General features: G+C 26.7%; 1 protein-coding gene across 4 annotated transcripts in view; it reads right to left on the reverse strand.

Moving 5' to 3' along the window:
• The window catches only part of LOC135923878 (programmed cell death protein 4-like), a 131,758-nt gene that overhangs the window by 18,056 nt on the left and 88,985 nt on the right, over positions 1–24,717 (reverse strand). For 3 of the 4 annotated variants that reach the window (XM_065458861.1, XM_065458863.1, XM_065458862.1), the window contains one exon: positions 255–690. In XM_065458861.1, the coding sequence (XP_065314933.1) occupies positions 255–690 (436 nt within the window). The remainder of the gene's footprint in view (positions 1–254; positions 691–24,717) is intronic. The other variant, XM_065458864.1, reaches the window with a different exon arrangement.

The following is a 24,717-nucleotide window of genomic DNA, read 5'->3' on the forward strand; positions in this document are numbered from 1 at the left end:
TTAAAATATAAAAAGATTTACGAATAATAAAATGATCTTTACAATTTCTTTTTAATGTAATAAATATAATCTATTTCAAAATTAATATATTTTTTGTTAAAATAAATCACTTTATCAAATAAAATATATGTAAAAAAATGGAAACTACAAGACTACAACCAATAGAATGGGAATTTCTTTCATTTATTTTTTATTTCAAAGAAAATAATGAAGTAACCGGTTGGGGTGGATACATTTAAATTTATAAAAAATACCTTGTCAACGGAGTTGTAGTCCAGACAATCATCCACATCGACCAGGTAAGCCAAGAGGTGCCTAATTTTAAATGCATTTTTTTTTGTGCCATCTTGAAGGGCCAGCTTAATGGCACGATAAACATACTCATGATTGAAATGGGGAACATTAAGTTCTCTCAAAGCCTGTCCAGCGTTTTCAAACTCGTTTTTACCGTAAGAGCTCGCACGATTTTTAGATACGTTTATATCATTCACAGTTGACCGAATATCAGAGTATAGAAAATTTTTCAAAATACGAGTTATGGTCTTCATGAGAGTTTTAACCGGGATAACGCTGCCAGATATTCCCCAAATTTGACTGAGCGCAGCCAAGGGTGCTCTGGTATTCAGGTCAAAATTAGTTTTGGTATAGAGAGGCAGATTTAGCAGACATCTAGCTTGGTTCAAAGATAATCTATTAAAAGATAATTAAACATGATGGATAGACTTTATGAATTAATCATATATAATGGATTGTTATTATATTTACCCCATCTCGTTTATATACTATCCTTGATTTTTAACTTACATTAATTTTCAAATTCAAAAATAATTATCTCTAAAAAATTTTTAAAATTAATTTAATTATATACGATATAAATTAATGTAAAAATATATTTAGAATCTAATTTTTATAAATAACAAGGAAAATATGTGTTTAAATGCTTAATGTAAATGTTGGCCCATGTAAATTTATCTACCTATTTTTAAAAATTAATAATCGTCTGCTTTTTTAAAAACAATTATATTATAATTTAATTAATTTACAACCTTTCTAAATATTATTATTTCAAAGTCAGACAACAAATGTTCAAATTCGTAAGATCATTATTAACCCATATAAGAGAAGAAATTCTGAAGTCAATCTACCATTAGCTTACTACATAAATATAAAAATACAGGAGTTTTTGAGCCTAATTAAAATATAAGAAGATTATACGAAAGTATTTAAAAATAGGCATGACTCTTCTTTAAAAAATATGATTTGATTGGATTTCGGAATGAGAGACTTTTCACAACTATCTATGAAGATTACATTCAATGGGATATTCCTTCCACAAAGAAAAAAAAATTCAATTGAAATTTTGACATCATACTATTTAATATAGCCCAAGAAGAAACCATATTTAACAACATTACAAAAGAAAAAAGATTAAATTGGGCTTAAAATTAAAATACGTAAATAAGACAAAAGAACAATGTGGAAATACAATTAACGACGAATCCATTTTTAGAAATATATTTTGGGATAGCACGAAATAGGGTCTATAAGAAAATAAGCAGAAACCTTCCATCTTGATTGATTTTAAAGAGCCGTTAAGTTTTCATATAGTACAATGGTATGGAGTTGCGTGAGCAAAAGGCCTAGGAATTTTATTAATAAATAATATAATAATTTCTATTAAATAGCAAGATATCATTAACCAACTACTAATGACCAGGGTTGTGAACCCTCCTTATAAGAAAAGTTCTGGTTCAGTGAAATATCCCTTTAACAAGTTCGGGTTCGCATTCCAGAAAAAAAGACTTATAAAATTTAGTAAAAATAACAAAAACATCAGTTTTTTAAAATGTATTTTATTATATTTAGTATTCACCATAAAATTTATCATCATAATAATACTACAATTTAAATAATAATATATTTGTTTTTTTTAAATTTTATAAGCGAATCATCATGATAACTTCCAAAATCTAGATGTAAAAATTAAAATATCGATTTTTTATACCTAAGGCTTCATTTATTAAATGTATGTAAGTAAGCATTGCTTTATTTAAAGCAGCATTATTACAAAATTGAGTCAATAAATAGGTAAAAAATATATAAATATGAAGCGTTATGATGATAACGCTATATGACATTTGAAAACCATGTCGCGATAGTTGATAAAAAAATATGCAATGCGATTATAAAAATAATAGCGAATTCGAAAAGTATTTCTTAAATATTATATAAAATAATTATCTCTATTTTAGCTTTATCTTAAATTAGTTTTTAAAAACTGAATGAGCTGTCAAAACGCTGCGTTAAATAACGCAATGCTGAAGATAACGCGTTTACTATAAATGAGACCTAACTTTGACAGTGCATTGCAAATTGCGTTTAATAAAACTATTGTGATTTTGTTTTTTAGTCTTTTAATTTAATAATCCAATAAACAACAATAAATATTTCTAAAATATATATAATATTATCAATTATGAAAAAAACTTATAAAAATGTGCTGGGAAAGTTATCAAATTTTTACAAATAAAAATGATTCCAAGAAAAATTATTTTCACAAAATATGTTTTTATATCGAAATATAAAAAAATATGTTTTATTACATTTTATTTATTTAATTTAAATATAGTTTTATTTTTATGTTATTTTTAATATATATTTTTAAATAAAAATTTAATGTTTAAACAAAAAATTCTTGAACCTTAATCCCTAAATTTCAAAAAAAGTTCAATCTGGTTTGAGTTCAGCAAAATATCGAGGGTTCTATTTTACGATTCGGGTTCACAACTAGTGATCTGCATCGGGTCTAATTTTTCAAGCCCGGCCCGAAATTTTTTTAAAAAAGTTTTACCCGGCCCGGACCGAACCCTAATTTTTTTAAAAAATGTTTTGCCGGCCCGGCCCGAATTTATTCAAATATAGAAATTAATTTTTATAATTACACAAAATAAACGATATATGTTATATGGGGTCTAATTTCTATAAATAAAATAAAATATTTTTATTTTGCATAAAAAATTCAACATAAAATTGATAAATCTATATATATTTTTAAAAAAATTCTAAGGCCCGACCAAGCCTGTTCTTAAAAACGGGCCGGGCATACTTTTGCAGATCTCTATAGCCCTGATTAGGACATGAAGCTAATTACACCTTATAGCAGGATGGATTTCTTTAAAAACCTTAAGAGGATCATAATATCAAAAGGTTAACATGCAGTAGATCTGAATCTTATTAAAAACATATGAGGTTTACTTAAGCGAAAGTTTTGTAAACAATTTCCTAAAAGAAAGGATTCAAGAATAAAATTTAGTCACCATCTTACAAACCCAATAGTCCCTACCAAATGCTTACACGTTTGATCCAGCCGACTCCACTGATGTAGAAATATTTTTAGTGACACCAAAACTATTTGTAATTTTCCGATTACCTAGCATGATATTATGGACGAAATACCGTCTTACCATGAAGCAGCTTCTCTAATTGTGGTCACTTATTAGAAAGGCTATTCCTTCCATCAAAAGCGATTCCTCGCCTAGGTTTGATGGGTTTCGCTCAATATTCCTACAGGATCTAACCGCACTTTACATCGCATAACAATGCGACATTTTGGAAAAAATTACCTAACTCATCAACCATATGCTTACTGGAGGCATACCATTCCGCCATAATTCCACTCCTATACGGAGCTTAACTCATCTCTCTCCATAAACCTAATAAAGATATTCGCCCTATTTTAATTGGATTCACTTGGCGCTGATTAACCACCAAGAAAGCAGAATATTTTTCACAATATTCAATCATCTGTGTCCAAATCAATTAGGAGTCAACGTAAAAGGGGGATGTGAGCGATCCCTTCACACGACCCGGATGTATTTACATAGACCCCAGCGACTATGTCTTAGTTAAAATAGACTTTTTGAACGCCTTTAACTCTCTAATCCATAGAGCGTTTTAAAATCCTATTTCGAATATTATGCTAGTCCCTCTTATCTTCAATTTGGAGATAGATTGATTTTTTCTAGAGATGGAATATGTTTCTTTCTAGCGATGAAATACAACAAGGTGACCCTCTAGGTTCTTTTTGTTTTGTCTGGGCATTAATAGCCCAATATAAAGCATAAATGACCAAAGCAGGTTAACATAATTTGTATATCGACACCGGATGAAGTTATGAAGGCAATCAAAATAATAAAATCCAGCGAGAGTAGTTTAGTACTGAAAATTAATCAAGACAAGAGCGAATATGTCCTCTTGTTTGTCAAGTTCTTCGCCGATATTTTACGAAAGATATCCCACATGAGCGATACACTATCCCGCCTCCCAGCCCATCAAACTTTAGCTTTCTTCCTATTGATTAACTACCTTCTAATCACAAGAATTTTATATACACTCCGATCATCACGAATCTTTCAATACGATGTGAACCTCGCTGCGCATGAGTTCGAGATCCTCAATCTTAAATTAGGAGACCTATCTTGGTTACAGGCTATGTTACTAACCAAATCCGGCGGCATTGGCATAAGGTCACCCTCCCTACTTTCCGTTAGTGCGTTCATATCTTCTCGCTTGTTATGCGAGCCCATCATATACACACTCACAAAACATCCTGACCCCTTGCTTCTGTGGACAATTGATCTATGGAAGTCTATCTTATTAGTCGATCCTACCTCATCGGCACTATAGAAGGACTGCGATAAGCTAGTTGGCAACTCCATTCCATACCTTAAATCGAGGAACCAACCCTAGGATCATTCTCTATTCTTCTCCATTTCCGCAGACAGCGGGTAGGAATTTTTCGAGGCTTTCCCATCGCGAGACCTTAACCAGATCCTAAGCAATGATATGCTACGTCACGCCAATTGGCCTTAGACCTAATTGTATATGGTAAATCACTGTATCATATTTCAAACGTCGGTCAACTCGGGGATTCCCTAACCTGGGATTTCTCATGCATCGATCCTCTTGCCCCTTCCAATATAGAGATAGGGGAGACCGTGGTAAAACGATAGGCATTTTGCATATTTACCATAAAAATTTTAAACAAGAGTCAAACACAACAAATTATAGATCAATGTGTAGCCCCATCTCTCTTCTACAAGATAAAAAAAAGTGTAGCCCTCTACCTATAATATTTTAGGAGCTATGATTAGTTATGTAAAACTACTCATTTTCGCCATTTTACCCTGGGTACAGGATAAAATGGATAAGCACTAAAGTAAAGTGGTTAAAATAATATTTGACACATATTTATTGTTTTATTTAACAAATATTACAAATTTAAGATTTATTTATGATTTTTATTTAAAAACTAATCGATACAATAAGGACATGTAAAATAATTATCATAATTAGCACATTTAGAATGTGCCCATTCAAGGCACATTGTACATTTTAGCCATTCATCGCCCTCGCGACTATTTTTATAGTTTTTATTACAAATAACACATAAACAATTATTTTTTAATATCTTTTTTTTTCTCTGAATTAATAATTTTTTTTTATAAGGTGTAGATGTTAATATTTCTGAATTCCTTTTTTTAGATATTTTATCCGATGAAATATTGAATAATTTTGGAATAGGTATTATAGATGAAGGATTGAATACTTTATTATAATTTTTTGAGCATGATGGTAACATAGCATGATAAGGTTCATCAATATCATCTGGAACATTTTCGTTCAATAATATAGATAAATCACTATCATTATTCTGAGTCACTGTAAGATTTTGAGTCACTCTAATATTTTCATCATTATTTTCAAATTCAATATTTGAGTTAGCATTTGAATTATTACAGCAGATATAATCTTGTTCTGTAAATATATTTGGGTTTAAAGGAAATATGCCACATGCTAAGAATCCATTTAATATATTATTTGATGTCACTGCCCTTGGTATTTCATTTTTTAACACTCCTGGAATATCATAAATCTGAAATTGTTGCCCCACATGATTTTTAGATTGAGCATTATTAAAATTATGAAATACAATATAATTTCAATTGAGCATTTTTATTAAAGTCACCAAATTAATAATATTTAGATTGAGCATTATTAAAATTATGAAATAAAATATAATTTCAATTGAGCATTTTTATTAAAGTTACCAAATTAATATTGATATTTAGATTGAGCATTATTAAAATTATGAAATACAATATAATTTCAATTGAGCATTTTTATTAAAGTTACCAAATTGATATTGATATTTAAATTGAGTTATTAAAATTATGAAATACAATATAATATAAACAATATAATTTAATTACTTGTTTAGGCGTTAATCCCATAAATGACCTACTTGCTTCTAATATGTAGTACAATCTAGATTCTTCTTCATTTGTAAATATTTGTTTATGATGATCTGAACTTTTAATACCAATTTTACATCTCCTTCTCAACGTTGTATAAGGTATGTTAAATTTTTTAGCAGACAAATTTAATGAAGTATTATTCGTTATTTTATATTTTATGGCTTCATTTATTATATTTACATCTCTGTATATGGTTTTTCTTTTATAATTTCTCATTATTTGATTGATACAATAATAATTATAATAAATGAATTAATGAAAAATTAATGTGAATAATTTTATATTTTAACCGTTTTACCCATAACAGCTTTACCCCTAGGTGACATATATTATAAATATCGTTATTGCGTGACTTCTAATATAGCTAAAGATGTCAGATAAATTTTATTTTATAGCTAATATATTAAGGAACATGTGTGCTAAATTTTGAATCCTGAGGATATTAAATTTTACTAAGAGCAAAATATACTAGAGAATGATTTTTATATTTTTTGGGTAAAAAACAGTGACAAAATATATAAAACCAGGTAAGTTTTTTAAAAGATGAACATAGGTAAGAAATTAGATATAAAAATACATCTTCACACCAAATTTAAGGTCTTTATACTCAATGGTTAAAAAGTTATTCGCGTTAACATTGTTACCCCGTCAATCGCTTTACCCCGGTCTCCCCTACTATACTAGACGCCGAGATGAATAAACTCGCTAAATATTCGCCATCGCTTCTTGCCAACTATACATTCCTACCACTAATCGTCACGACTCTAACATCGTTATGTTCTCATGCCCTAGCCATCTTTAAAGAGCTGGGAAAACATATCTCTGCTAGGACCGAGGATCCCAATGAGGGATTCTACCTACGTCAAAGGTTAGCTCTAAACATAATAAAACGTAACTATCTTAGCTTTATACTGTCAATGACCAAAACCCCTAAATTGAACATCCTATACATAGGAGACTTAGGCTATTTTGCTCCCAATTGTAACGTTGTCGCTAAAGGGAAACTTGGATCTCAATCAAAAGACAGTAAACATTAATGTTCATATAATTATAATTTACTAATATTATTTTTTTTTTCACCAATAATTGTGAAAATTATAACTTATTTTGTAATTTTATAAACATTTTTGACTTTATATTACTATTAATTAAATTGTTTATTAATTTTAAAAAAAAATCTTTTAAAAAAATATATATACACTTACTATTTCAAGGTAAAATAAAATGTAAATACCTTTATAATTAGGAGGGGGAAATATAGCAAATATTTCAAACTTAAATGTACAATATAAATATTTACAATTTACTAATAAATAAATAATTTACGTATAATAATTTACCAGAGGGGTCGGGCGATAACTGCAGGCAAGCATGAATAATAATTACGTTTATAAAAATTTCAATGTAATCAATTAATACCAAAATATAAAAAATGAGTTTTTATCAGGTAAAAAATAGTACTACAAATGAGTAACGCTAGTGATCTGCATTGAGTAATTTTTCAAGCCCCGCCCGGCCGAAATTTTTTTTTAAAAGTTTTGTCTGGAAAATGAAAATTTTTATTGGCCCGGCTCGAATTTATTAAAATATAAAAATTAATTTTTATAATTACTCAAAATAAACGATATATGTTAACTGGCGTCTAGTTTCTATAAATAAAAGCAAATATTTTTATTTTACATAAAAAATTCAACATAAAATTTATAAATTTAAAAAATTTCTAAGGCCCGACCCGGCCATTTCTAAAATATTAGGCCCGACCTAGTCCGAACCCAATTTTTTTTTTAAAAAAGCCCAACTTTTGCAAATTTCTAAGTAACACAGTTCCTACTAATTGAAAATGTTTTCTTTTGAGTATTTCAAATATTTTATAACGACGTGCAAATTGGTTTTGGTTAAAAACAATTGCTTGTTTTTCACAACGTTCAAGTGAATAGCCAGTGAGGGGATGGGGCATGGGCAAAGTTGTACAAAAGATCTTCTTTGAAGATTTTTGAGCAAGATCTTTGAAGATCTTTTATTTTTAAGAAATTTTGAGCAACGATCTTAAAATTTGAAGATCTTTTATTTTTAAAAAATTTTGAGCAGCGATCTTCAAGGATCTAGATCTTTGAAGATCTTTTATTTAAAAATATTTTAGATCAACGATCTTCAAAGATTTCATATTTTATAATGTTAGAGTAAATTATTATTATTTTGATATTATTTTTTGAAGTAAATGGGTTAGTAGTTAAATTAAAATAAAAATTCAATAAAGATGTACCGATAATTTTCATAATAGTTATTTTTTAAAACTTTTTTTGACATTGGGTAAAAATTTATATTTAAAAAAAAATTCATATTAAAATTTCAATGAAGATGAAATGTAACAAAGAAAAGTGACAATTGTAATAATCGTTATTTTTTAACTTATTTGATTTATTGTGTCGTAAATAGGTTATAATTTATATTATTAAGATGTAAAAATAAAATTTCAATGAAGATGTACCATAGAAAAGTGACAATTGTCATAATCGTTATTATTAAATTTTTTGAATTTTTTTAAAGCAAATGGGTAAAAATAGATATATTAAAATTTCATTGAAGATGTACCACAGGAAAGTGACAATTGTCATAATCGTTATTTTTGAACTTTTTTAAAGTTTTTTAAGGCAAGTGGGCAAAAATAGATATTGTTAAAATGTTAAATTAAAATTGCAGTGAAGATAGAAAAGTGACAATTGTCATAATCGTTATTTTTGAACTTTTTTAAGGCAAATGGGTAAAAATCTATATTAACATGTTAAATTAAAACTTCAGTGAAGATGCACCACAGGAAAGTGACAATTGTCATACACGTTATTTTTGAACCTTTTTGAATTTTTTTAAGGTAAATGGGTAAAAATAGATATTATTAACATATTAAATTAAAAGTTCAGTGAAGATTTACTACAGGAAAGTGACAATTGTCATAATCATTATTTTTGAACTTTTTTAAAAATTTTTTATGCAAATGGGTAAAAATATATTTTATAAACATGTAAATTAAAATTTCAGTGAAGATGTACCATAGGAAAGTGACAATTGTCATAATAGTTATTTATTAACTTTTTTATTTTTTTTGATTAATAGGTTAGAATTTATATTATTAAGATGTAAAATTTAAATTTCAATAAAAATGTACCAAAGAAGAGTGACAATTGTCATAATCGTTATTATTTAATATTTTTGGGGATAATATGTCAAAATATATATTATTAAGATGTAAAATTAAAATTTCAATAAAAATATACCATAGAAGAGTGACAATTGTCATTATCGTTATTATTATTCTTTTTTGAATTTTTTAGATATAACATAGAAAATTGACAATTGTCATATGTAATATTTTTAAAACTTTTAAAAATTTAAACAAGGATAAAACATAGAAATTTTGACAATTATTGCTTATTTCAAAATTATTGAATATATATATATTGCTATCCAGGTTTATTATCAGAACGGTGCTATCTAATTTTAAAAAATTAGCGTCCCTTATCTAATTTTTTTTAAGAAAAAATATTGGTACAGCATGTTTCTTAAAATTTTGATGGCTTTATTATTAGATTACAAAATATTAAAAACTATTAAAAGCCGTGCTTTTACTATTTACAACAACATATAATAGGAAGCTCTTCCAGGCAATAAGACATAGGTAAAATTTAAGTCATGAGTCCTAATACTTTATATATATGGGTTGTTAAATTCTTGGTTTTACAAAAATAATAAACCAGATCCTACTCATTCAAATGTGTCGATTTAGTTTTTTATTCTGAAAAAATTGTATATTTTTTAATTTTATTCTATCAATTCGAGTCGCGAAATGCAGTTTTAATTATGAATATTCATTGTAATTTGTAAATTTAAGAAATAGTTTAATATTAACATCGAAATAATTATCTTATATCCTCTTTATTAATTCTCCTTTTAAAATTCAACCAATACTTCTTTAATTTATCCCAATATATAAATTTTTACGCAAATTTCAAACACCTCTTTTGTATCTCTGCTTTTAAAATTCATCTCAATATATATATTCTCTTTAGTATTTCTCCTTTACTTTTGCGTAAATTTCAAACACCCCATTTAAAATTCTCGCTCTGGATAATTTATAATTGATTTAGGGTTATAAAATATTAAATTAAAATATAAACTTTTTTTAAATATATTATTCTTTTTATTAATAAAAAAACTTCTAGCCTTCTATTTTATTTTAAATGCCAGCTAGTGTTTAAACGACTCGAAAATTAAGTCGAGTTTTGAGTCGATTAGTCGACTCATTTTTACGACTCGAGTATTGAACTTGAGTTATGAACTCAAGTTGCGACTGGAGTTTTGAACTTGAGTTGTGAACTCATAATAGTTTATTGAATTTTATGAACTCAATTGTTTATATAAGAGTTATTTATTGGTTAACTGTGTAAAACCCAGATCCGTGGCTTGAGTCTAAAAATCGACTAAACTAGCAATGAGCACAAACTCCAAGCACAACCAATATATTTTAAGTTGTTTTTTCTTGACCTTATTAAATATATGATTATAGAACTATTGAATAATTAGCAAACCAAGAGCCACCTCTCTATGGAAATTACTACGTAGGTTAGGATTAATTTTATCAGCACCAAATATTGATATGATGGATGGGTATCAAATAAGTCTAGTTCTACCTTAATATGATGTAAGTTTGACTTGGGAGCTGGGGTAAAATATAAATATGGTTACTCGTATAAAATTTTTGACCATCGCATTTCTTTTGTATGTTTTTAACATTTTATTTTTAACTTTTGTACAATATTAAGAGAAAAACATCTACTAGATTTCCAAATTAGGGTTTAAATCGAGTTTAGGAATTTTAAACTCTATTTAACGGAAATTTTGATAACATGAACTTAATCGAAATTCCTAAAATTATTATCCTTTGTTTGCAAATAAGGATTCTTCGTAACATTACCCTAAAAGCGTTTGGTCCTGATCTTTAATATAAATAATGAATTAAAATTTTACAATTGCAATACAAAAATCTATATAAAAATATGGACTACCCTACATTCTAAAAATTAATCTTTTTTTTCCATGAATATATTCTAAAAATTAATCTTTTCTTTTTTCCTTAAGTTGGAAAAAGTAAAATAAAAATACCCCGCAACCCCCCCCCCCTGGTAAGTATTAAAAAAATAATTTAATAAAAAAACAATGAATTTTATATCCAAAAAAATAAAATTATTCCCCCCCCCCCTAGTGTTGTTAAACGGCTCGTCTTGAGCCTTTTTAAAAACGGCTAACTCAATATTTCATCCAGAAAAATATTACACAAACCTGAAGATTTTGTTTATAGACGGAACAAATGTCTACGCATATAATCTCGAAATCTCGAGGCTTAGTCAATATTTATCTGACTAAAATATTGAGTTAGCCGTTTTTAAAAATCGGCTCAAAATGAGCCGTTTAACAACACTACCCCTACCCTCCACCCCCTTAATTAGGTGCCAGATAGGCGTTAACAAATTATAAGAATAAAAATTTATTATTTCAGAGATTTAGAAAAATACAATATATGAACCAAAAATAGTTTAAGTTATTTTTTTTATCTATTATCTTAAAAATTATTATTAAAAATATAAACAATTAAATTAATATTAAAAAAAAAATTATAAAAAAATTATAAAAAAATAACAAAATAAATAAAATATAATATTATACCTCCCGAAACTTTTTATAGACAATTTTTTGTAATTTCTAAAAAAATAAAAACAAGAAAACTCCTTATTTATTTACTTTTTAAAATAGTACTAATGATTTTTTCTTCTAAAAGTTATTTATAATACTTCAAAATTTACGAATATATTAGTTTTTTAATAGAAATTAACTCCAGATTTTCCAAAATTTTAAGAGGCATTATTTTGTATTCTACACATAAAACCACTCTTAGCAAATAGATTATTTCGGCATGTTAAACCTTAATAATTATTATGCAAGTCTTAAGATTGTGGTCATAGATGGCACAAACGTTTGGACATCTATAAACCAAATGTCGAGGTTTAGGTAATAATAATAATTAAAAATATTTAAATCCCCGATCCAAGGTGAAATTTTTTCTTTTAAATATATTTAGTATTTTTCTTTATTAAATTTAGCAGCTTTTAAAAATCGAACCGAACAACATTATATTTATATCTCAAAAACATGATTTAAAAAAACAAATTTATCTTTCATCAAAGGAAAGATGGGACTATGAAGACCTCAGTCATTTTAAAAATTTCAGTACTTAAAACAAGTATATGTGTGTAAAGTAAAACTAATTTTGAATTTTTTCAGTGCTTCAAGAGTTTGGGTAAAGTCTTACATCCTATATATTTAACAATTTTATTTTGTGTCAATTATTCGTCATTTTTTAATTAGCATCCCTTCACCTTATAAATTTCATTAAATAAAGTGTTAAACGGCTATATTTGAGCCGATTTTTTAAACTCACTATTTAATTAAGAAGAATATTATGCCAGCCATTTTTCTTATGTATGATCGGAATCTGACGCTTAGTCATTATTTTTCGACTTGAATATTGACTTGATCGTTTTTAAAAATAGGCTCAAAACGAGCTATTTATATTACTTCGCTATATTCAATTTTATATAATAAATGCACATGCAAATATTAATCTTTTATAAATTAATATTTAGAAATCTACATGATTTAGTTTCCAAAATAATTTAAAATTTCGACGATAGGGGATTGAAAATTAATTTGGTACAGATAATATATACAAAGTTATTTTGTATAATGATAATGTAATTTTCTTTTCCTGATATCGCATAAATTATAATCTCGATAAAAACACAGAAGGTATAAATTTCATTGTTAGTTATTCAGGTAGGTTTTATCATCAAATACAACTAGTAGCTGGCCAAATATTTAAATTTCAATATTAATGTGTAGTCCAGTCCAGGGTTGCCAGGTCAAAATTTTAAAATTGCGGTAGAAAAATTTAATTACTATTTTATTATATTTGTAGATTCCTGCACAAGATACTATTCAACAAAAAGATACTGAAAATCAAAAACCAAATTGTAGTACTGAAAATCAAGGGCAATGTATTATTGTTACAAGATCCTACAGTAAATTTTTGTCTCAAATTTAGACATAAAATTGTAGTACTGAAAATCAAGAGCAATGTATTATTGTTTCAAGATCCTTAACAGTAAATTTTTGTCTCAAATTTAGACATACTGATAGAATATCATATATACACTAGAACTAACAACTGAACTGATATATTCATTCATCTTCCATTACCATAAAACCAAGAACTAACTGATACATCATCATCAGTGTTGTTAAAATAGCGCGCTACTTTTTTCAGTAGCGGTAGCTTTAGCGGGCTATTTTTTTTAGAAAATAGCGATAGCGGTAGCTCGCTACTAATTTAGAAAGTAGCGCAGTAGCGCGCTACTTCGCTACTTTCAATTTTACATAATAAATACATCTAAAAATTATTAAAATATATTTTTTAATAAATCTAAAATTATAATCCTTTTTATTTAATTTAATTTTGAAATTTATATATAAAAATATACATTATAAATCTAGTTAGCATTATAAATCTAGTTATTAAAAATGTGTGAGATTGTTGAAGATAGTGAAATTTCTTTGGAAAATGAGAAAAATATAGAATCCTTAATATATAGTATTAATATAAAATTCAAAATTAATATATTATTAATTACCCTGTGTATAATAATTATATTTTTAAATCTTTATTTACCATAATTTAATACTATTTTAATATTTTTTTATAAATGAATCTAAATCTCAGATAAATTTAAATTTTGAAAATTAAAAAGGTATTCTTCTTTTTATATAATAAATACAAACGCTTTATATAAATTAGATTTCCAGATCTGTATGATAATGATAAGATAATGTAATAGATTCTATCGTTCATCCTAGTTTCAAGTTAAATTGGCATACATTAATTTGATTGAATCTAAAGGGCAACTTGATAGCTGATGGTAACGTTAAAAAATGTCCCTAACCACGAAACTAATACTATAGCAACATCGACACCGCGGCCTTTTTATAGATGATTTTTTTGAAATAAATAATAATAATAATATTAAACCTCTAGATGCTTTTTTAAATCTAAAAATACTATTTTTGATGATTTTTTTCATATAAAAAGTGTTTTTATTAAATTTAATACTGCGTTGCCCTCAAGTGCTAGTGATGAACGATTATTTAGTATGGCAAAGCTTATACTTTCTGATCATCGCTTTAAACTTGGGGATGACAGTACTGAAATGTTGTTATTATTAAAGTGCATTAATAAATAAATTATATATATGTAACAAATTATAGTCATGTTTTTATACCAATATTTTATTTGTGGAAACGTAAAAAATATTTTTTAAAAAAAAATCAAAATAGCGTAAAAAGTAGCTTTAGCTATTTTTTTTTAAAGAAGCTAATAGCGCGCTACTCGTTTGAAAACGATAGCGGTAGCGCGCTACTTTTAAAAGTAGCGTTTAACAACACTGTAATATGGCTACAAATGCTTATTTGTTGGAACCCGATAATCGTCAAGCCTGAGATATATACAATTATTATTATAATTCATATCTTCTTTTTTTCTATTTCTTCCTTCTTTTATTTATTCCTTTTTTTATTTCTTTGCTCCCCTAAAATCCATCTCCTACCTTCACGCGGTGGGGAGTGAACAGCAGTGCTGACTAACAGGAGCTCTGGTGGATAATGTTAGTATTTGGGGTGTTAATAAGAAATAAGAAACATTTTCCCCATAAAAACTTAATTATTGAATAATCATAAAATATAAAAATTTCTGATTCATCCATCAATAAAGGTAAAATTTATTATTCATTCAGCATTGAAAAGAAGAAAATTCTGATTCCCAGTCATTCTTGACGGGTTATCAGCTAGTTATATAATAAAATTTTGATTGAATATTATTAATTGCTTTTTAACAATGCATTTTAGCAATGTAGTATTTAGTCATGCCGTATATAATTCTAAATATTAAGAAAATGTTTAAATTAATTTAAATAATTATTTCTTGTATATTAATATTTTATCTCATGAAAATTACAAAAAAATTTTAAAACAACTATTTTTATCTCTACTAATAACTATGATTAGAAAATGTTGAGATATCCAAATAGAGAGAATTTGTTAAATATAATTATTTCTGGGACTTCTAGTGGTACAGGAAAAGCCTGCAGGACAAGATGGAGCCTTCGACATCAAACTGTTAGAGCAATTTTTGGATCTAGAAGAGCCTATTTTGTATGCCCTTGAAGAAATATCAGATTCACCTGAAGCAGATTTAATGGCTGCCCCTTTTCTTCATTAGGATGTATTAATAACAACAGTTTTATGCAATATTTTTCAAAAAAATAGATTTTGCTGAAGTTATGAGAATCGCGAATATTATTATATTACAACTTAGAAAAGCAAGAGATATTATCGACCAGGAATATCATAAGATCCGATTTGTGGCCATTCTCCTTAATAAGATTTATTTTAAGGAGTTATAGAAAGAGTTCCATCTTGTTATAAGTAATTTAATCAGATATTCCATTTTTTCCTTAAAAATGGCTGCTCAATTTGGAGGATGCCAATGTTTATTCGACAATTGAGGTTTAAAATATTTGAGTTGAGATAATTTACACTTATAAAGTGTAAACTTTGTACCCTTAGTGTTGTTTATTGATGTAAAAAATGTTACATATTAGAACTCATCCTCCTCTGAAGAAAATGTACAATTGTCATAATATTCTTTATAAAATAAATTATAATATTAATTTCAATATTAATTAGATTAAACAATCTTGACTGAAAAATTAACAACGAAAATTTAAATAAAAATGAAGGAATTTGGTGGTTGATGTAAATTAAAAACTCGGCTTAAATTATTTATAAAATTTAAAAAGTAATTTTATAATACAATAAAATGTTTTTTGCATATTTTTTAAGAAAAATTTTTTGAATCACCGTTACTCAAAAAAAAAGAAATGCGTTATCGTTACCTCTAGAAGAAGGTAACAAATGTTTCTTTTCTTCAAAAAAGGTAACGACGTTACTTTAAAACACTTAGGGTTTTTAACAACACTAATCATTTTAAAAAATTAGGTTAATCTCAATGGAGATTGTATATATTTTTTGTCTAAATATAAGTATTTCTTAATAATATTTTTGTGTATTATTCGAAACATTTAAATTTTTTTAAATATAATTTATATATTATGGGTATTTTTTGTAATAAGTAACTTAAATTTATATATATTTTAAATGTACAAAAAATGGAAAATTTCTACCGTGCATATTTATTTTATAGTGATTCATTCTAGTATTGACATTTAACCGTTTTCGTCGATTCCAAAATGGGCCATCATGTCAAATCGATTAAAAGAGGCGCATTTTTGACCTATCCATTTTTAAATTGTTAAAAAAAATTTGGATTCATTTAGATAGGTAAAAAAAAATTTTTTGCCTTTTATTTAGACATATTACGATGTGAAAATCTTGGCAACGCAACCCTATAATAATTTAAATCATTTAAGTTATGTAATAATACCTGAATCACTCATTCATAATACAATTGCCGTTCTTTTATTACAAAAATATTTAGTCCGCTACTTAACAGAAATTTTATACACGCCAAAAGAAATTCTTCTACTTTTAAGATGGAGCAGCCCCACAATATGCAAAAATTTATCAATCTGTGCCACCTTGAAGATGATTTCAGAATATGAGTGTCATTTCTAAATCACATGTCATAGCAAATCGACTTGTGGTAGAGTCGAAGGTACAGTAAACCGGCTAGCTTAAAAGGACCTGATAATATCCTAAAGAGTTTTTTTTGCCTATTCTAAAGAAAATATTAAAGATATAAGATTTCTAATTTATTAATATATATTATTTTTATTAAAGAATATATTTATTCTATATTATAAAAGACGAATATGAAAAAAAACAAATAAGAGAGATTGAATAAATTGTGTACAATACCAGGAACGCAAATATTTCTTATTTTTATCCAATTCTCGGGATAAAATTAAGGATAAATTTTATGAATTTATCATTGAATAAGTTTGATTTTTTATCTATATTTCTAAATCATTAATAAAAATGATAATAATAAAATTATACGACAGATATTTATTATTGAAAATTTGATAAATTCTTAAGATGTCTAAGGGGCATTTGGCCCCAATATAACTGGTATACATTTAATAGAAATTTGAAATATTTTAGTATAAAGAAACCAAAATCCGTAGTTTCGCATAGCGCCATATAATTTAAGCAATATATTTATAAAAAGTGTCTAAATAAGAAATAGAAAAAATATTTCGAAAACCAGTTCCCCTTATTGCTTTAAAACAAGGGTAAAGCAATATATGAAAACTGGAAGTTAAAAACTCAAATTGATGCGAAAATTTTTTTCCTTTCGTTAGACCTTTAGAGATTTTTTTTACCTATAATATGTGTTTTATTTATTTTTAATATAAATAGTTAAGATATAAGCATTCTTAAAATATTATAATTAGAAAGTCGCTATTTTGCGTACCTTTGAGGCCATATATCTAGGAACTAAATGTGCTAGCAAGCGAAAATAAACTGCTTTCTCATTTTTTAACCTATCTAAATAATTCCAGAAATTTATAACAATTTTAAAAGTGGTAGGCCGAATTATGATCGATTTGACATGGAATAGCCCAAACGGCGAAACCAAATTTATATATAAAAATATCTACAGTCTCAGTGTTATATAATATGCCAGTCAGAGTTGGGCAGTACCGCGAATAATAGTATCTAAGATAAAAGTACAATATCTTTTTTTATCTTGTACTCTGTATCTTTTTGACATTTTTGATAAGATACTAATATCTGTATCTAAGATTCTTTATTCTGAAAAGAATCTTGAATCTTTTTCATTTTCTTGATAAATAGATTCTTTATAATATTCATATTTAAAATTTTATACAGTATATATCTTATTTTCATCGGGAATCTTGTATTAATATCTATGTTGACAACCAAAATTAGCTGGAAAATTTACATCTCATATAAAGATAGATAAAAAAAATAACAACACCAAAACGAAATAAAGATTATATTTTATATATAAAAAATAAAAACCCCAAAACGAAATAAGTAAAAATTATATTTTATATATAAAAAAAATAACAACACCAAAACAAAATAAGTAAAGATTATATTTTATATATAAATGTAACTCGATAGAATATCATTACCAATTTTATGTAATATTTTTTAATTTTAAGGATGATTAACACTCATAGTAGTGAAGAAGAAGGTAGTGAAATTTAAATTATAGAAATAAGTTACCCTGAATCAAATCCCAATCTTAAAATTTTAGAAGGAAATTTTTTTTAAATAAAAGTTTAAAAAAAACGTACATGCTGAACATAAAATCTGTATAAACAAAAAAATAAAGGGTTCAACACAAATTTTATATTAAAGTATATTATTTATATGTGGTTAAAAGAGATATAGGTTATCTTAAAATTTCAATTTTAGAATATTGACCTTTATCAAAAGCTGCCTAAGATGGTATGGGCAAAAGATTTTAAGAAAATATATTACTATATGATTATAATGAGGCTTTTTTGGCAACAATATCACATCCATATTTTAAGAACTTATGGATTAAGTCGAATGATAAAAAAAATACTTCAAAATATATTATTAAAAGAAACCCTAAATTTTTTTTTCTTTTTAGCTTTAACCATTTTTGGTGGTAAACTCCTTCAATATCTCTCTCCAATTTATTACTCATGCTATCTTATCTAAATATCTCTGATATCCCGGAGTATTCTTATAGATTTTATTTGGATCTCTTACCGGAGTATCGCTATCGAGGCCATCGTATCTTGATCTCACACCGAAGTATCAAATCGATTCCATTTAAGCTTGATCCCACCGGAGTATCAATCTAGATGAATCTCCCACCGGAGTATCGTTATCAAGTCCATTGTAGATTGGTAGACATTGTGCTTAGGTCAACATTATCCTAGAGCTGGCCAAGAGATCGCTATCATCCTTGAATGGCCCACAAGTTTAGCTGGCCATCTTTGGTTTGTTGGACAAGTATCCTAGCACCTGGCTGTCAAAGCCTGTTAGTGACCAGGGTGGCATTTCTCAGCTCTGAAATTCATCTTATCATATGTCTTTACACATCAGTCATCGAAGAAAAACATAAAAATCACGGTGATAAAAGAAGCCCTAAATATAATACCAGAAAATATAATCAAGCTCAGCACCAATGGATTTAACAACTAATAAGGAAATGATTATTTTTCTTTTGGTGAAACAAAATGTGGTCGAAATACATTATAAATGCTTAATTATTATCCTTCCATTGGAAATTTTTTAAAAATATAATACTGCAATACCTTCATCAGCTCCAATTGAAAAATTATTTAGTTTGGCACAATGTTAAATACCCCGAAACGGAAAGGTCTAATGATAAATTATTTGAAAAATTTGATTATCTTATAAAATAATGAATCTATTTTAAATACTCTTTTGCAAATCAATATTTCAACTCCCATTAAAAATATTAGTCTCCTTTCCCTATCTATGCCAAGAATGGGCTAATACTAGTATTAAAATGTCTGATTATTATAATTAACTCATCATTAAATATTTTATTAATTATTGTAAATAATTCTTAATATATGCGTATGTTATGTTCTTCACAAATAAATAACAAAAACTGTATTTTATAAATTATTCTAATTAAATTGGTAGTAATAATTTTAAAGTATCTTGTATTTAAGATACTCTAATTTAGCAAGTGATACAAGTATCATTTATCGTATATTTTTTTATATTTAAACAAAGATATTAATTTCTGTATTTAAGATTCATTTTTTTATAAAGAATCTATATCTCGATTCTTTTTCAGGAGGACCTGCCCAACTCTTATGCCAGTTATATATATAATAAATTATAAGAGCATTTTTGAGCATAAAATTATATTTAGAATTTATATTTGATAAATTTACATATTATTTAAGTAAATTTTTAGTTATTGGTCCAAAAAAAATTACGAAATTTTAGGTGTTCATTAATAACTACAAGATAAATTTTTTAATCCTTGAAAATTCATCCTTATCTTCCCATTCATTAGTTTTTTTTCTCACCAAAGATATTTTTTCTAACTTAATTCTTGCAGCTTTTTAAATTTTCTCCAGGCTATAATTCCCTTTTAATTAAAATTTAAACGTCGAAATTCCTTTGAAATAAAATGTAAATATCTCATCGAATCTCTTTTACTTTCAAAGTGATCGTCACCTAATTTTCTTTTGATTGGAACTAAGGAAAATCAAAAGGTCTAATAATAGGTCCCTGTTAAATCTTTTAATTTTCATACCTCTAATCATTCCGCTCCTCGCAAAAAAATATCAATAAGGACTGGAGGGAGGGGAAGGAGTCCTTATTTCTAAAGCATAAAACGCAATTCCATGAGGTTGGCGCGTATGCAGGATATCACCATGGGGGAGATATGTATTTTTTTACAATTATTCTAGAAGTTATTTAAGTTTCAGAAATTTATTGGGACTAGTGGCTAAAAAAATAGAAAATTTATAATACGCTTTCAAAAATAATAATAAAATATTAAATGTATATTGTGCCGTATAAATTACTATAAATATATATCGACAAATAATTTTGTAAAAAATATATACATTTTTTAAGCAAAATTATATTTAAAAAAATAGGTTCCAAGTCAATTCGGCGCGAAAAATTCGGCGCGACGACAATTCAACGCGGCGACAATTCAGCGCAGTGTCAATTCGGCACGGTGACAATTCAGCGCGGCGTCAATTTGACGCGTATCTATTAAAGTTTAAATTTATTATATATTATTTAGTATAAAAAAAATAAGGATGATTAAACAGAAATAATTTTGAATGTTAGTCCTATTAATTATTTCTTCATATTTATTTTTACAAGAATCTCAATTTTATTTACTAAATGTGTAATATCAAAAAAAATTAACAACCAATATTTATACCTATTTCTTTGGTTGACCAATTTACCACATAAGGTATGTTGATTAGTAGCCATTAGCCAATGTTTAAGACGAGATTTTGAGCATAGAAGAAAGAAAGAAAAAGGTTTGGACCTCTATCTCCAATATCTATAGAATAACATGTTCAGAATTGCCATTCCTTCAATATGACAGCAAGCATTTGCAATCGGAACTGCCAATAATTTTGATATTCGCCATAGCCCAAAACCTTACATTGATGGCGGAAAGCTGTCACTTAATTTTTCACCAACTTTGGACCCTCCATCTCCTATATCATAAAACGATTGTACCCACAGTTTTTGAGCTATTACCGAATAAAACTCAAATTACATATATAAGGGTCTTGGATGAGATAAAAAGATTAAAAAATAATATAAATTCTATATCGGTAATAATCGATTTTGAGCAGGCGGAAATAAATGCCTTTCATTCATTTCCGTCAATGACTGTAATAGAGTGTTTTTTTCATATGACCCAAGCGATTTGGAGACATATACAGAGTGATGGCGAGTTATTAGCACATTATTTAGATAAAGATGCAGGATATGAGTGGTCTATAAAAATTAGACAAATGCTCTAGCTTGCATTTGTTCCCATGGATGATGTAGTTGATGCTTTTTATATATTTACACAAACTACATTCTATCAAGATAATGAAAGGGTCTTATATAATCTTATAACATATTATGAAGCGAATTGGATTGGGAAAATTCTTCGTAATGGAGAAAGACAACCACCAAGCTTTCCAATTTTCCTATGTAATCAATATGCTGTTATATTGGAGGGAATCCCAAAAACAAATAATGCGGTTGAAGGTACCTTTAAAAAAAATTTGCTATCTTTTTAATCATTATTACACAATCATTTTTTATAATTTACTTTGCAATTTTTTACAATAAGTTGGCATAGAGCATTCTCATCTCTGCCATCATCGTACCATCCCTCTAATTGGAAATTTTTAGATGCTCTACCGTTAGAACAATCGTTAACTGAAGCAAAAATTGAACAATATATTTCTGGTACGCAATCCCCGAGATCAAGAAAGAGGTATCGGGATACGGCTGAAAATATTATATTATTTGTGTCTGACTATGTAGATCGCCCGATTAATGATTATTTATGAAGGATCGCATATAATTTTAATTTACAAATATAATGTTTTTTTAATAGCATGTTTTATATAGTATATTTATATTTCTATATTCATTTTATAAATAAATAAAAAAAATTATGCGTTATTTCATTTTTAATTTATATAATATTAAATTAGCCTAAGCATAATATATTTTTATAAAATGTTTAATAGAATTTAAGGATTTTTAATAAATCTAAAAAATGAGACAGTCTTAATTTAATTTTTTTGGATCATGGCTGGGTCTATTTTTAAAAACGTTCGATTTAAATTCTAGTCAAAATAATATGTAAGATTCGAGATTGAAGTCCAAACCTTTCTTTTTCTTTCTTTCTTCTATGCCCATAATCTCGGCTTACATAACATTGGCTACTAATCAACATACCTTATGTGGTAAATTGGTCAACCAAAGAAATAGGTATAAATATTGGAATTTTTTTTGATATTAAGCATTTAGTAAATAAAATTGAGATATTTGTAAAAATAAATAAGAAGAAATCATCCTTATTTTCTTATATTAAGTAATATATAATAAATTGCAACTGTAATAGATATGCGCCGAATTGTCGTGCGCCGAATTTTCCGCGCAGAATTGACGTGATACCAAAAAAATAAATGTTGGAAATATAAATGTACAAAAATATTCTTAATAATTATTTCATGCATATATACTTAAAAAGCATTCATGAAATAAAATAGGGAGCATTGAAAAATGAGAAAAAAATATAATTATGAAGCATATATTATAAATAAAAAAGGGACTGAAAAATGGGAAAAAATATAATTATGAAACATATATATTATAAATAAATTTATAATGATGTGAAATTCAATATCTCTTTGGGCTAAAATTTCAATGATTTCATCAGTGCTGATGTCATCTATGTATATTAAGGAGGGCTAATCCATTCAATCTATTTCAGAAGTATTAGTTCTCATTAGTGTTGCTAAAAGACTCGACTTAAGCCTATTTAAAAAAAGGCTAATATTTTATCCAGATAAATATTACGCAAGTATGAAGATTTATTTAGTCATCTATTAGTAAAATTTCAGTTTTTAAAAATCAGCTCAAACGAAGCCATTTAAAAGATATATAATTTTGATACGATAGGAAAATAGTCTAAAATGAGTTTGAAATTTTGCAAAGCATCCATAGCATTTTTGGAACATATTTATCAGTAGCGTCATTAGGGGGAGGAAGAAAAGCGCAAGGGCTAGAGCCCCTTGAAAAATTTTAACATCCCCCTGAACAAAAAAAAATTTTGATACCCTTGAACGATTTTTTTTTGATTTCAATTATGTATTATATATAGATTTTATATTTTTTTAAAAAAAAATTAATTGATTAATATTATTTAAATTATTTACAATCCTAATTAAATAAATATAATCATTTATTAATTGAAATTAAGATTAATCCAATTTAATTATGTGATATATGTTAGCGGAGTTTAAAATCACTAATCAACTATATTGCTCATTTGTAAATTTAATTTACAATGCCTCCTTCTAAGAAAATTTTTAAGATCCAAGCCAGTATACGAAACTTCTTTGTTAAAACTCTAAGTATATTTAATTAAAACATTCATTTATTTTATATTTATTTGATAATGAAGATAGAAGAGATATTAATTTTGAGATGAATGTTTTAAATGTTAAAACTGGAAGCAAAGGAGTTGGAGTTTAACAAAGTATATTTAAAATACAGTTTTTCAATTTAAAACTATACTTTGGATAATAAATTTAAATTAATGTAGTTCTGAGAGATATAAATAATGGGAGAAAAAAGTCAGAGAAAGAAAATAGCTAAATTAATTTATATATAAGATATTTTATTTGTAAAACAATAGAAGCCATATATGAGGATGAATCTGGAGATAAAAACCTGACAGTAATCATTTTTTATATAAATAAAGATAAATGGAATCCGATGAAGATGTCATGGCAAGTATGATTTTTGGTAGCAACAATCCATATAAAGGTATATTGGATAATGAAGGGGGTAGTTCAACAAAGTATATAAAATACACTTTTAAACTAATCTAACTTAGATTTTTTGGGTTAATGAAGAAAGAAGATTAATTATGAATAATAGAAATGTAAATAATATAGGCAGAAAATGAAAGAATAGAATCTATAAATGAGGTTGAATCGGGAGATATGAACTCCGATAGTAA

The sequence above is a fragment of the Gordionus sp. m RMFG-2023 genome, chromosome 2 (assembly GCF_954871325.1).
Source record: "Gordionus sp. m RMFG-2023 chromosome 2, tfGorSpeb1-WG-v2, whole genome shotgun sequence".
Classification (NCBI taxonomy): domain Eukaryota; kingdom Metazoa; phylum Nematomorpha; class Gordioida; order Chordodea; family Parachordodidae; genus Gordionus; species Gordionus sp. m RMFG-2023.